At 43.2% G+C, this 12,684-nt stretch overlaps 1 protein-coding gene across 1 annotated transcript in view; it reads right to left on the bottom strand.

The window, feature by feature from the left end:
* The window catches only part of CTDSPL (CTD small phosphatase like), a 149,344-nt gene that overhangs the window by 18,158 nt on the left and 118,502 nt on the right, over positions 1 to 12,684 (bottom strand). Inside the window, exon 5 of the mRNA XM_024756353.1 lies at positions 4,444 to 4,476. Within this exon, the coding sequence (XP_024612121.1) occupies positions 4,444 to 4,476 (33 nt within the window). The remainder of the gene's footprint in view (positions 1 to 4,443; positions 4,477 to 12,684) is intronic.

Below are 12,684 nucleotides of genomic sequence, written 5' to 3'. Positions count from 1 at the left end.
AGAAAGCATGGGGGGAGGGGGAGGTTTGAGAAGAGCATTCATGCCATTGCTCTTTCTGGAAGTGGACGGGAAAGTTCCTGTCCTTGGCTGTGAACGGGCAGCCAGGAATAGTTAATCTAAGGTATCCACCCCATAACACACCCTTGCAAATCTTACAGAGTGGTGCCTCTTCTTGGTATGCTGGATGGTTGTCTGTGCACTTGAGTTCTCAGGCTCCAAGTCTGCACACTGCCCACCTCCCTCCCCTCGCACCTCCGGAGCTCAGGGCAGAACTCTAGGGGCTGCTGCAGGAGGGGCAAAGGAGACTGGACACCAGCTCTAACTAGAGGAGTTGCTCTGCTTATATGATCTTCATAAGGTTTGGTGGAAAAAAGTATACTACTGGTTACTAAAAGGCTTAGGCCAACAGCATAGAGACGTAACTGTTAGAAAACAAATTTCTCCTCTCCACTTTCAGCAATTTTATGGCTCAGCTGCACTGTCAACCCCGAGCTGGAAGCACCAGGGACTTAGCGATCCCAGCGAGCATGTGGGGAACGGGAGGGGTCTGGTCCTCACTGGGGCCAAAGCATCGGAGTGTTCACCTTCAGAGTCACCACCAAACTTCACCGTTTCCAAGCCTGTCCCTCTGCATTTTTCCTTACCCTTCAACACCTGACTTCTACTGCACAGAACATGAGGCTTCCGATAAGAGGTACAGAGGGCCCCAAACCCCAGCTCCCAGTTGGGAGACAAATGTTACTAAGTGAAACGTTTAAGATCAAATCCAGATAAAAATGTTATTTCTAATAGGTGTACAAAAGATGGGTTTCTCAATAAATGATGCTGAGACAACTGACTTGCCACCTGGAAAAGCAAATAAAGCTGGATTGCGACTTCACGCCCTACACCAACATAATCCAGATGGATCAAAGATTTAAGTGTAATGATGAAACTGTTAAAATACTAGGAGACAAGTGGGTCATAGTCATAGAGTGGGGAGAGCTTTCTAAGCATGACATAAAGTTCAGGAGCCATAAAAGATAAGATGAACACATTTCCCTATATAAAATTACACTCCTTTGTGGCCAAATGATTATAAACAAGACCAAAAAATATATCATAAATTTGGGGGAGAGTGCTAATTTCCTTGAAATTTAAAAAGATAATAGTATAAATTCTAGAAGAAATGAATAGGTAAGAAGAAATACATATAGACAATAAAATTGTGAAAAGATGTTCATACTCACTCATGAAGAAATGCAAATCAAAGCAATAAGTCTTTACTTTCAGATTAGCAGAGATCAAAGTATTTGCTAATTACCATTATTGAAAAGGGAAGGGGCTCTTGCTGGGAATGTAAATTAGGTTTTCAGAGGGCAATTTGCCTTTAATCTACCAGAAATATAAAGTATACCCTTTGACCTAGCATTTCCACAACTAGGAACTGATCACCCAGATACTATCACTCAGGTTGACAAACACACAAGCACAAGAATATTTGTAATAGCACAAAAGTGGACACAACGTAAATGCCATCAACTACATGTAAAACAATGAGGCAGCTCGCTATGTACTAATATCTGGAAGGATGTTCAAGGTACCCTGATAAAAGCAAAAATCAACTTGCAACACTCATTTGTTTAAATATGCCTGTGTTGACTTAGAAAATTTCTGCAAGGATATACAAAAAATGTTAGAAGGCTATTCTAGAGAGTGGGATCAAGTTGGGAGTTTTTTTTTTCTATTTTAATCTTGCAGTAATTTTTTAAACCATGAGTTTGAATAATGAAAAAATATGAATAATGAAAAGTGAATAATGAAAAAATGAGCTTAGTAAAAAAAAATCAAAAGATGGAGGCTGCACATATAAACAGCAGCATGAGAATAAAAAATGGAGGGCTCATGAGGTGAGCAGCAAGAGATGGGAACTTCAGCCAGATCTCCTCTGGGCACCCACAGGCTTAGGGGAACCTTTCGTCTTCTGGGCCTGGAAAAAGCTTTCAGCGGGTGTGGGGACTTGGTTTGGAGGCTCAGCACAAGCCTGGATTTCTGGTCCTGTGTGGTAGCCCTCCAACAAGCTCTCAGAGGCTCCTAGCACTAACCAGGACCCCCGTGGTCCAGAAAAGGCAGGGCTACTGTTTATGTGAGCTGCAGTCTCGACAGGTAGGTGCAGATTTTGCAGGAGACCCCAAGGCTCGAATCCTGGGGCAGAGCTGTTCTCCAGATGGACTTGGGTTTAGTGTTGCATGCTAAGCAGGCAGTGGAGATCACACGGTACCCATTGGTGGAACTGCTGTTCTGGGAGTACTTATTCGAAGATGCAAGTTACTGGGCTTCCCTGGTGGCGCAGTGGCTGAGAATCTGCCTGCCGATGCAGGGGACACGGGTTCGAGCCCTGGTCTGGGAAGATCCCACATGCCACGGAGCAACTAGGCCCGTGAGCCACACCTACTGAGCCTGCGCGTCTGGAGCCTGTGCTCCGCAACAAGAGAGGCTGCAACAGTGAGAGGCTCGCGCACCGCGATGCAGAGTGGCCCCTGCTTGCCGCAACGAGAGAAAGCCCTTGCACAGAAATGAAGACCCAACACAGACAAAAAATAAAATTAATTAATTAAAAAAAAAAAGCTTTAAAAAAAAAAAGATGCAAGTTACTTTAGCTAGGCTTTGCTTTCTTGCAAGATATTTCAGATTCATAAGGCCGGACCCAGTGTCTCACATGTAGGAAGCAGTCTGTGGTTTACTGACCTAACACTAGGCTAAATTACACAAAGCATCTTTTTCCTCTTGACTATTTTATTCTGGGACTCTAGAAAGAGATTTGTGAAGAAAGGGTCATTTTTCTACTGTGGGTGCCCAGTAGAGCGTTTACTCTGACAAATGCTTTGATTCAGCACTTAACTTTACAGATAGCTGTGAATTAACTTTGAGGGAAAAAACCAGTGCTATCGGAGTCTCAGAGGTAGGGGGAGAGATGCCACCTGTTGAATGCAGACACCTTTGCAGGAAAAATATACGAAACTACTTTGTATAAAGATTAAAAAGAGGCCTCTGGTATCAATCCCCTTGGGTATCCTACTCAAACACTGGATAAGAAGTCGTGCTGATTGACCCACGTTTTTGATCAAAGTCAGCTCCCAACAAAGTCCAACCCCCAGGCACGCTAGCAAAGTCAGAATCACTCCACAAACCCTTGCAGCCTGTTAATCAATGGAGAGTTAATGTTGTGAAAGTAAGTGAAATTAAAAATATTTTGGGCAATTTATAGGTGACATGCATCGCCAAATCTGAAGTCAAACTGTACTGATGAAATCCGTCATTTCCTTCAATGTAAGATTGCTGTGTCTCTTGGATATTCCCAGAAAACATGTGAAAAAGTCCAAGTAAAGATAGATGATTAGATTTGAATCAGACAATCTGAATCAGAGAATCTTTATGGATTAAAATATCAATTTCTGGGAATTCCCTGGCGGTCCAGTGGTCAGGACTCCGCTCTTTCACTATCGAGGGCCCGGGTTCAATCCCTAGTCAGGGAACTAAGATCCCACAAGCCACGTGCGGTGTGGCCGAAAAAAAAAAATCAATTTCTGGACAACTTTTAAAAACCTACATCCTTCTCTAAGGACACAGGACTGTTTGAGAGATCCTGTTTGATACAGACATCTCAACTGCAAGTTTCTTTTGGGAGTCGGTCATTGGTCTGCTTCTTGCTTGCTGACTGGCCTCAGGCCACACGGCTCGGCTGGCACAGAAGACGGAAGCAAAGGAGCGGTGGGGAGAGCAGCTGTCTGAGGGGTGGCCGGTCCAGGCCTGTGGTGGGGCAGACACCGGTGCAGCTAGTATCCCAAATTCCAGGACTGAAAACAGAAGTTGGTGGTCCAAGGCAGTACTTGGCTGGGGCAGAGTTGCAGTACAACCAGCCTGTGGGATTTGGGGGGCAGAGGGCAGGATGGTGGTGATGGTAGGGTGATTCTGCAAGTTCAGGGAATACGACTGAGGAGATTTTTCTGATCAGAGCCACGGCCAAGCTACCGACACTGCTGAACAGTCAGGGATGGTCTGCTCCCCTGGGATGCGGGTGTGGTGAACCTAGTTCCACTGGGACAGAACCTGTTGCAAAGAATGCTATGGGGGCAAAAGTATGTTCTTGCAGTCTATGGAGTTGGGGAGTGCTGCCTCGGCTTACTAAGAGACGTGGAGGCCCTTTGCAGAGAGAAAGGTGAGAATGTGGTTAATAGATGCTGGTTGCCTTGCTGTTCCTAAGAAAGGAAACTCGTACAGAACTTCCTGCTCTAGGTTTAAAATGTAGCTTCACTTTTTTTTTTTTTTCAACAGACCAGAGCTGTTAATACCACACGGTAAAAATGCAATATAAGCAAAAACATTAAAAAATCTTTTATATTAGTAAGCCGAAAGCTACAAGATTCTATAACTGTTTAAGTAAAATTGGATAAATATACATACACTTGGTATGGGAATGATCTGCCTCTGGTCACCCTGAGGAGAGAGAAAAAAAAAAAATCACTGTCAGGTTCAAAGAGAAGTAGATCATATTCTCAAAAGAAACTTGGAAGCACTCTTGAGTACAGTGGCCGTATGACTGCCTGTTCTCTGTACCTTGGTGGGATTTTTTTTTTTTTTTGGCTGTACACGGGCCTCTCACTGTTGTGACCTCTCCCGTTGTGGAGCACAGGCTCCGGACGCGCAGGCTCAGTGGCCATGGCTCACGGGCCCAGCCGCTCCGTGGCATGTGGGATCCACCTGGACCGGGGCATGAACCCGTGTCCCCTGAATAGGCAGGCGGACTCTCAACCACTGCACCACCAGCGAAGTCCCCTTGGTGGGATTTGATGAACAGGAGGAACTCAAAGATATTCCACAGTTAGGGCACTGGGCTCCACTCTGCCTCCCAGACAGACCAGAAGATGTGGTACATATATATAATGGAATATTACTCAGCCATAAAAAGAAACGAAATTGAGTTATTTGTAGTGAGGTGCATGGACCTAGAGTCTGTCATACAGAGTGAAGTAAGTCAGAAAGAGAAAAACAAACACCGTATGCTAACACATATATATGGAATCTAAAAAAAAAAAAAGGTCATGAAGAACCTAGGGGCAAGACGGGAATAAAGATGCAGACCTAATAGAGAATGGACTTGAGGACACGGGGAGGGGGAAGGGTAAGCTGGGACAAAGTGAGAGAATGGCATGGACATATATACACTATCAAATGTAAAATAGATAGCTAGTGGGAAGCAGTTGTATAGCACAGGGAGATCAGCTCTGTGCTTTGTGACCACCTAGAGGGGTGGGATAGGGAGGGTGGGAGGGAGGGAGACTCAAGAGATATGGGGATATATGTATATGTATAGCTGATTCACTTTGTTATAAAGCAGAAACTAACACACCATTGTAAAGCAATTATACTCCAATAAAAATATTTTTTTAAAAACATGGCTCCAGACACAGCCAAATGTTCGCTAGGGAGCAAAGTCATCTCCATTTGAGAACCAATGCGCTAGTGGGAGATGGCAAACAGCCCTAACACACAGGTGTACCTTCAGACCAGGTGAGCACATCAGTGAGGTGAGAGATAACACCGCCAAACGGTTATTTGGGAAGGGCTTGACAAAACACAGACCACAACCAAAGGTGCCACCCTAGACAAGTATGTGGGCTTGAAAATTACCCTAGAGGTTTACGTGTGTGTGTACATGGGATACGCATGTATGAGTGAGCGTCCAGCAATGGCTTTCACTCTGTCCTTGCACTGAGAAGTCCTCCAGGGTCTCTGCCATTGGGACCTTCTGAGTGCTGACTCCTTCTAGCCTCCAGACAGGGGCTGCAGACACTTTTATTTTGGGCAACTTGTCTCCAGTCCAGGCTGTAACTGTGACGGTCACAGTGGTAGCCACCCCAGGCCACTGCTCTGAAGCTTTTCTCCAGGACAGTAAATATGCAGGGTGGATGGAACCATCTGTTGCACTCTGTCCACAGCCTTCCCTCCTCTTCTGGCAGGCTGAGCTCCAAGAGGCTGGGAGAGCCCAGGAGGCAGCAGTAGAGACATGCCTGGAATCGGCTTCCACATCTACTGAGCCTGGGCTTTACATTCCAGGTGTCCTGACCAGGTGAGTGCAAAGGGCAGAGTCGCCCCACTTTGACATAGGCTCTTTCTACAAGGTCTGGTCTCACATACTGAAGGGTCGCGGATTATGCAAACGATGCGCTACTCTGAGTTAACTTAATTCTTTAAAAAGCCACTCTGACAAGTGTTAACCAAAGGACGTTTCCATGAGTGAACACTAGGTCCAGCTAAGCCCAGCTCTGTCAGAGGAGCTCCCTTTAAGGACTTTATTCTCTGGTAGATATGGCTAAGGGCTCCAGGAAACCTTCCAGGGCTGCACCACCATCTTCTCAAGTCATTCATCTAGGCAGGTACTAGGTAAAAATAACTTTTACTATGACAGCAGTGATTCTTCACTTTTTAAATCCTTTACAGGCCTAGGGTACAAACTATGTTCCCTTCACCAATGGGGATTCTCCTCAGCAATGATTTTCAAATTGGGAAAATTGAGAGTTTGAGGGGAGATATCAGAATTCGGGGCTGTGATAGGGTTTACAATGAAATCTCATCATACAAATTCCACTTATGTTTTTCTACACCAATGTACAGTACAGCTTAATATCTCTTAAGTCTAGGTATCCTTCATTATATTAATATTTTTCCAAAAATTTCTCAGCTGTTCTTTTTTTAAAATTTATTTATTTATTTTTGGCCGTGTTGGGTCTTCGTGGCTGGGCACGGGCTTTCTCTAGTTGCGGCGAGTAGGGGTTACTCTTCATTGCGGTGCGCGGGCTTCACATTGTGGTGACTTCTCTTGTTGCAGAGCACGGGCTCTAGGTGCGCGGGCTTCAGTAGTTGTGGCGCGTGGGCTCAGTAGCTGTGGTTCGTGGGGTCTAGAGTGCAGGCTCAGTAGTTGTGGTGCACGGGCTCAGTTGCTCTGCAGAGTGTGGGATCTTCCCGGACCAGGGATCGAACCCGTGTCCCCTGCACTGGCAGGTGGATTCTTAACCACTGCGCCACCAGGGAAGCTCTCTCAGCTGTTCTTAGACATTTTTTTTCTTCTGTATAAATTTTAAGTCTTCTTATTCAGAAACACAACACACTTCTCAAGAAATAAGAGCCACCACATCAAAACGTTTTAGTGATTCTCATTTTTTGGTAGTATTTTGGGATTTCACTGTAAATAATCATGCCATCTGCAAATAAAACTGGTTTTCTATCTTTTCCACATTTATATCAGTTGTTTCATTTTCTTATCTTATTACATTAGCCAGAACTTCCAATGATTTTCCTATGTTGTTTGCTGTTTATTTTTAGAAGACAGCTTTATATTATGTTTAAATGATATTCTTCTATGTATTTGGCTGTACTGTTGATTGGTATGTAAAGGTTTATGGCTACTGTACACTGCATGTATTAGTTCTTTTATCATAAAATGTCCCTCTTTCTCTTGTTTAATGTTTTTGGCCTTGAATTCTGTTTTGTCTGATACTAATATCGCCACTTTTGCTTTCTATTTATTTGATCTGCTTTGTACATTTCGCCCATCTCTTTATTTTCTACCTTTTTTTGGTATCACTGTATGTTAGATGCTGGCTCAAAAGCTATTAGCTGCATACTGTAACAGTCATTAGCACTGTTTACCAAATAATTTCAGTTTTCTTTCTGGGCACATGGTAGGATTACACTTCCACAGTCCTTGAAGTTAGGTGTAATCATGTGAATTGCTTTGGCCAATAAAATGTAAGCTGAAATAAGTCTTGTTACCTCTGAGTGAAAATTTTAAGAGCCAGTGTGATTTACCACATTCCTCTTCTGCTGATGTGACAATCATGGAAGCAAAGAGATGGGCCCTCCTTAGTCTGGTCCATGAATGAGGATAAGATAGAGTTATCTAATAGCATAACAGTAGCTATTAGTCATATGTAGCTGTTGAGCACATGAAATGTGGCTAGTCCAAATTTAAGATGTGCTGTAAGTATAAAATACACATCAGATTTTGAAGAATTAGTAAGATAAAAGAATGTAAATTTTATCTCATTGATAATTTTTTCTATCAATTACATGCTGAAATAACATTTTGGACATATTGGGTTAAATAAAAATCTCTTATTAAAATCAATTTCAGGAATTCCCTGGCAGTCCAGTGGTTAGGACTCTGTGCTTTCACTGCCGAGGGCCTGGGTTTGATCCCTGGTTGGGAAACTGGGATCTCACAAGCCGTATGGTATGGCCAAACAAATAAAAAATAAAAATAAAATTTAAAAAATCAATCTCAAGTTTTAAAAAAGATTCTAAAAAATGACGCTGCTAGAAAAAGTTAAATTACACATGTGGCTCACACTGTATTTCTATTGGACATTGGCACAGAACAGATGGCCCAGCCAACCCATGATAAACATGTAGCATGAATGAAAAATTAACTTTCCTTATGTTAAGCCTCTGAAGATTTGGAGTTGTTACTGCAGCATAACTGAACTCACACTGACCCTAAATCTACTCAGTAGTGATTCCTCTTTTCTCCTCTGTGAAAAGAGGTCTGATTTCGTTGACAGCAGGAAACTGCAGGTATAAATCTTTCCCCTTTCAGGCCTCTCTTGCTGCTGGAGGGCAGCCAGGTGACAAAGTCCTGGCCCATAAGACATAAGCAGAAGGACTTTCCTGGGACTTTCTGTGAAAGCATTTCCGTAAAACGGACAGACATGGCTAGTGCTACTCCTCCCTCTTGTATTCTCTTAAATGTGGATATGATATCCGAAGCCTGTGACTTTGAGATGATAGTAAGCAACAAGCATGAGGATGAAGGCAAACACTCCAAGAACGGTGGAGCAGAAAGATCAAAAGATAGAAGAACAGAAAGAGTTTGGGACCCTGATGGTATCACCATGCATCTAAACTACATCCAGCAACTGCCAGCATCAAGTTTTATACGTGAGGAAAAGAATCTCTTATTTGGCTAAGTTATTATTTGTCAGTTTTCTTTTACTTGCTGCCAAAATCGTTCCTACCTGATATAGGTGTATTCTTGGAGACAGCATCCAGCTGAATTTGTCATGCCAATCTGATAGAGTCTTGGTCTTTTGTTAGGAGAATTTCGTTCATTAAACTTGGTTTTATGCCTACTCTTTTTTAGGTTCCTATTTATTGTTATTTATTTTCCCCTTTCCTTAATTGTTTTTTCTTTTTGGCTGCACCACATGGCATGCAGGATCCTAGTTCCCCAACCAGGGATCGAACCTGTGCCCCCTGCATTGGAAGTGAGGAGTCTTAACCATTGGACGGCCAGGGAAGTCCCCGCTTTCCTTAATTTTGATGGCTTGTTCACAATTCTGTTTATTTTCCCTTTCACTCTCCGTGAAGTTTGAGGATCTATTTTCTAATTGTGCTACTCGTCACAGTTCTGTTCCTAATAATTGTATTTATTTCTACATTTTCTACAATTATATCATAACTGAATATCAGTCTCACCCAGATTGTTTTTTTGTCCCCTTTCTGAATCATTCCATGTCTGAAAATGTACTTCTTTTGCCTTAGTAGATAAATGATTATCTTGGTTACATGTAGAATTTTGGGTTTGTAACTCTTCTCTCAGTAGCAAACATTTTTTCATAGTCTTCTGGCTTGCAGTGTTGCTGACGAGAAGTCTGGTGCTAGTATAATTCTCTTTTCTTTGAAAATATCTTGTTCCACTAGCTTGTAAGATTTCCTTTATACTTAAATTTCAGAATTTCAATGGCATATATCTAGGCATACATGTGCTCTTTTCCTTGCTGCCACTAATCCTGCTGCAGATTTGGTAAATCCTCTCAATCTGCACATTCAAGGTTTTTTTTCAGATCAAGAAAATCTTCTTCTATTACTTTTTCTCTTCCTGGAATTCCTATTATTTGCATGTTAGGTCTCCTAGATGTTTCTTCCCACCTCTCACAATTACTGACTCTGTGTTTTTGATCTGAATTGTTAAGATATTTTTTCCACTTGCTCCTCCAGAACATTAAGGCAGTTCTCAGCAGTGATCATTCCCACTCTTTTTCTCAGTTCATTTACTGAATTTTTGTATTTAGAAATCAAGGGATTTTTTTTTTTTAAGTTCTAAAATTTATTTGTATACTCAAAATTCATTTCGGGACTTCCCTGGTGGTCCAGTGGTTAAGACTCCTTGCTTCCAATGCAAGGGGCGCAGGTTCGATCTCTGGTTGGGGAACTAAGATCCCACATGCCGTGAGGCAGGGTCAGAAAAAAAATTCATTTCTTGAACTATCATTTTCTTCTACCTTTTCCATTAGTTTTACCTCAGTGGGAGTCTCACATTCTAGATTTTCAACCTGGAATCTCCTCGGCAGTGGTAAATGAGGGAACACTGCGAGGCCCAGCACTGTGAGGCAGAGCTGTTTTCATGGTCCAGCAGAGCCCAAGTTGACAAAGCACAAAGAGATGAAAAAGTCCCTGTACTACTGGGCTCCTCCAGGGCACTAGACTGAAAGCAATTCAGCTCATCAGTGCAGCCCCTCCAGGGACCACACACATTAAGTGGGCAATGCAGGCCCTTTCCAAGGGGATCCACAGGCTCCTGCTGGCTTGTTGACCTCACAGGACTTCACATTTCAAGTCTTCATCCCAGGACTGCAAGAGAGGCAAGCATTTTCCTCTGATGTGGTTCCCTGCTTCTTACTGAGTATCAGAGAGAATGAATTCTGTGCCCTCTCTTTCCCCTGGAGATGTCAGGAAAAGTGGAGGCCTTGATGTACTTCCCAGGCTCCACCAGCAGGCTCACCTGGGTTTATCCAGAGAGGGAATTTAAATGGTCAGAACCACATGCTCAAGCTGCAGTCTTCCCAGAATCCTCTTCCTTATGTTCGGATGCACTTTTAAAATAATCTATTTTCTAATCTAATCTATTTTCAAATTAAGCTTTTCTGTGAAAATTGGGAAGAGCAAAAAGAAAAAGAAATAAGGCACAGAGGAGAAGAGAAAATCTTACACAGATTCCACAAGTCTGAAATAATCTCTTCATATTTTGGCATACGTCATTCTGGTCTTGTAAATGCCTGTGTGTGTGTGTGTATGTGTGCTTATGACCATATACATACTTATAAATATACTTGCCTACTATATTTTAACCTTTTTTCCCCTAAGTGATATATTGTGAACATCTTCCTATATCAGTAATATTTATGAGACATCATTTTTTTTTTTTTTTTGTGGTATGCGGGCCTCTCACTGTTGTGGCCTCTCCCGTTGCGGAGCACAGGCTCCGGACGTGCAGGCTCAGCGGCCATGGCTCACGGGCCCAGCTGCTCCGCGGCATGTGGGATCCTCCCGGACCAGGACACGAACCCGTGCCACCTGCATCGGCAGGCAGACTCTCAACCACTGCGCCACCAGGGAAGCCCGAGACATCATTTTTAATAGCTGCATACTATTTGATTGTATGGTTACTGTATAGGTCTTCTATTGTTTATTGCCAATCATCGGCTCACTTATAATTCTGCAACATTATAATCTATGCTGGATAGTGTCTTATGGTTAAATCTTTGCACATCCATACTCATGTCAATAAGGAGGAACTGCTTGGGTGGACAGATAGGTATATTTTTAAGGTTTTTTTGTTTGTTTGTTTGTTTTACGGTACGCGGGCCTCTCACCGCTGTGGCCTCTCCCGCTGCAGAGCACAGGCTCCGGACACGCAGGCTCAGTGGCCATGGCTCACGGGCCCAGCCGCTCCGCGGCATGTGGGATCTTCCCGGACCGGGGCACGAACCCGCGTCCCCTGCACCAGCAGGCGGACTCTCAACCGCTGTGCCACCAGGGAAGCCCTATTTTTAAGGTTTTGAGATCACACTGCCAAATTTCTCTCCGGAAAGGTGTAACCAATTCACACTCCTACCAATAACCAATTTACATCCTCTACTCTCTCTCTCACTACCCCCATGCCAAACCCAAATACTATTTTTAAAAATCTCTTTTGATAATTTGATAGATGGAAAAGGATATCTCATTGTTTTAGCTTGCACTTCCTTGATTACTAACAATATTGAACATTTTTTCATGTTTACTGACCAATTGTGTTTCTTATTTTATGAAACGTCAGTTCATGTCTTTTGCTCACATTATTTGGGATATAAAGTTTTATAACTCTTGTGTCCTCGATAATGAATAATCTCCTTTGTCTCTTTCAGTGCTTTTTACCTGAAATTCTCTTTCAACGCTTTTTACCTGAAATTCTCTTTCAACTGAGATTACTATTAGAATCCCTGTTTTCTTTTTTTTTCTTTTTTTTTTTTTGGCGGTACGCGGGCCTCTCACTGTTGTGGCCTCTCCCGTTGTGGAGCACAGGCTCTGGACACGCAGGCTCAGCGGCCATGGCTCACGGGCCCAGCCGCTCCGCGGCATGTGGGATCTTCCCGGACCAGGGCACGAACCCGTGTCCCCTGCGTCGGCAGGCGGACTCTCAACCACTGCGCCACCACGGAAGCCCTTTCTTTTTGTTTATACTTGTGTGATGTCTTTTTGCTCATTCTCCTACTTTTAACTGTTCTGAGTCGTTTTGCTTTGAATATGATGTCTGTTGACAGCATGTGAGTAGAATTTGTTCTTTTTTAACCTATTGTGATGATCTGACTTAAAATTTTTTATTTG

Source organism: Neophocaena asiaeorientalis, unplaced genomic scaffold (genome assembly GCF_003031525.2).
Source record: "Neophocaena asiaeorientalis asiaeorientalis breed wild unplaced genomic scaffold, Neophocaena_asiaeorientalis_V1.1 scaffold265, whole genome shotgun sequence".
NCBI classification, from domain to species: Eukaryota; Metazoa; Chordata; class Mammalia; order Artiodactyla; family Phocoenidae; genus Neophocaena; species Neophocaena asiaeorientalis.
This window is presented reverse-complemented; position numbering and strand designations above follow the sequence as displayed.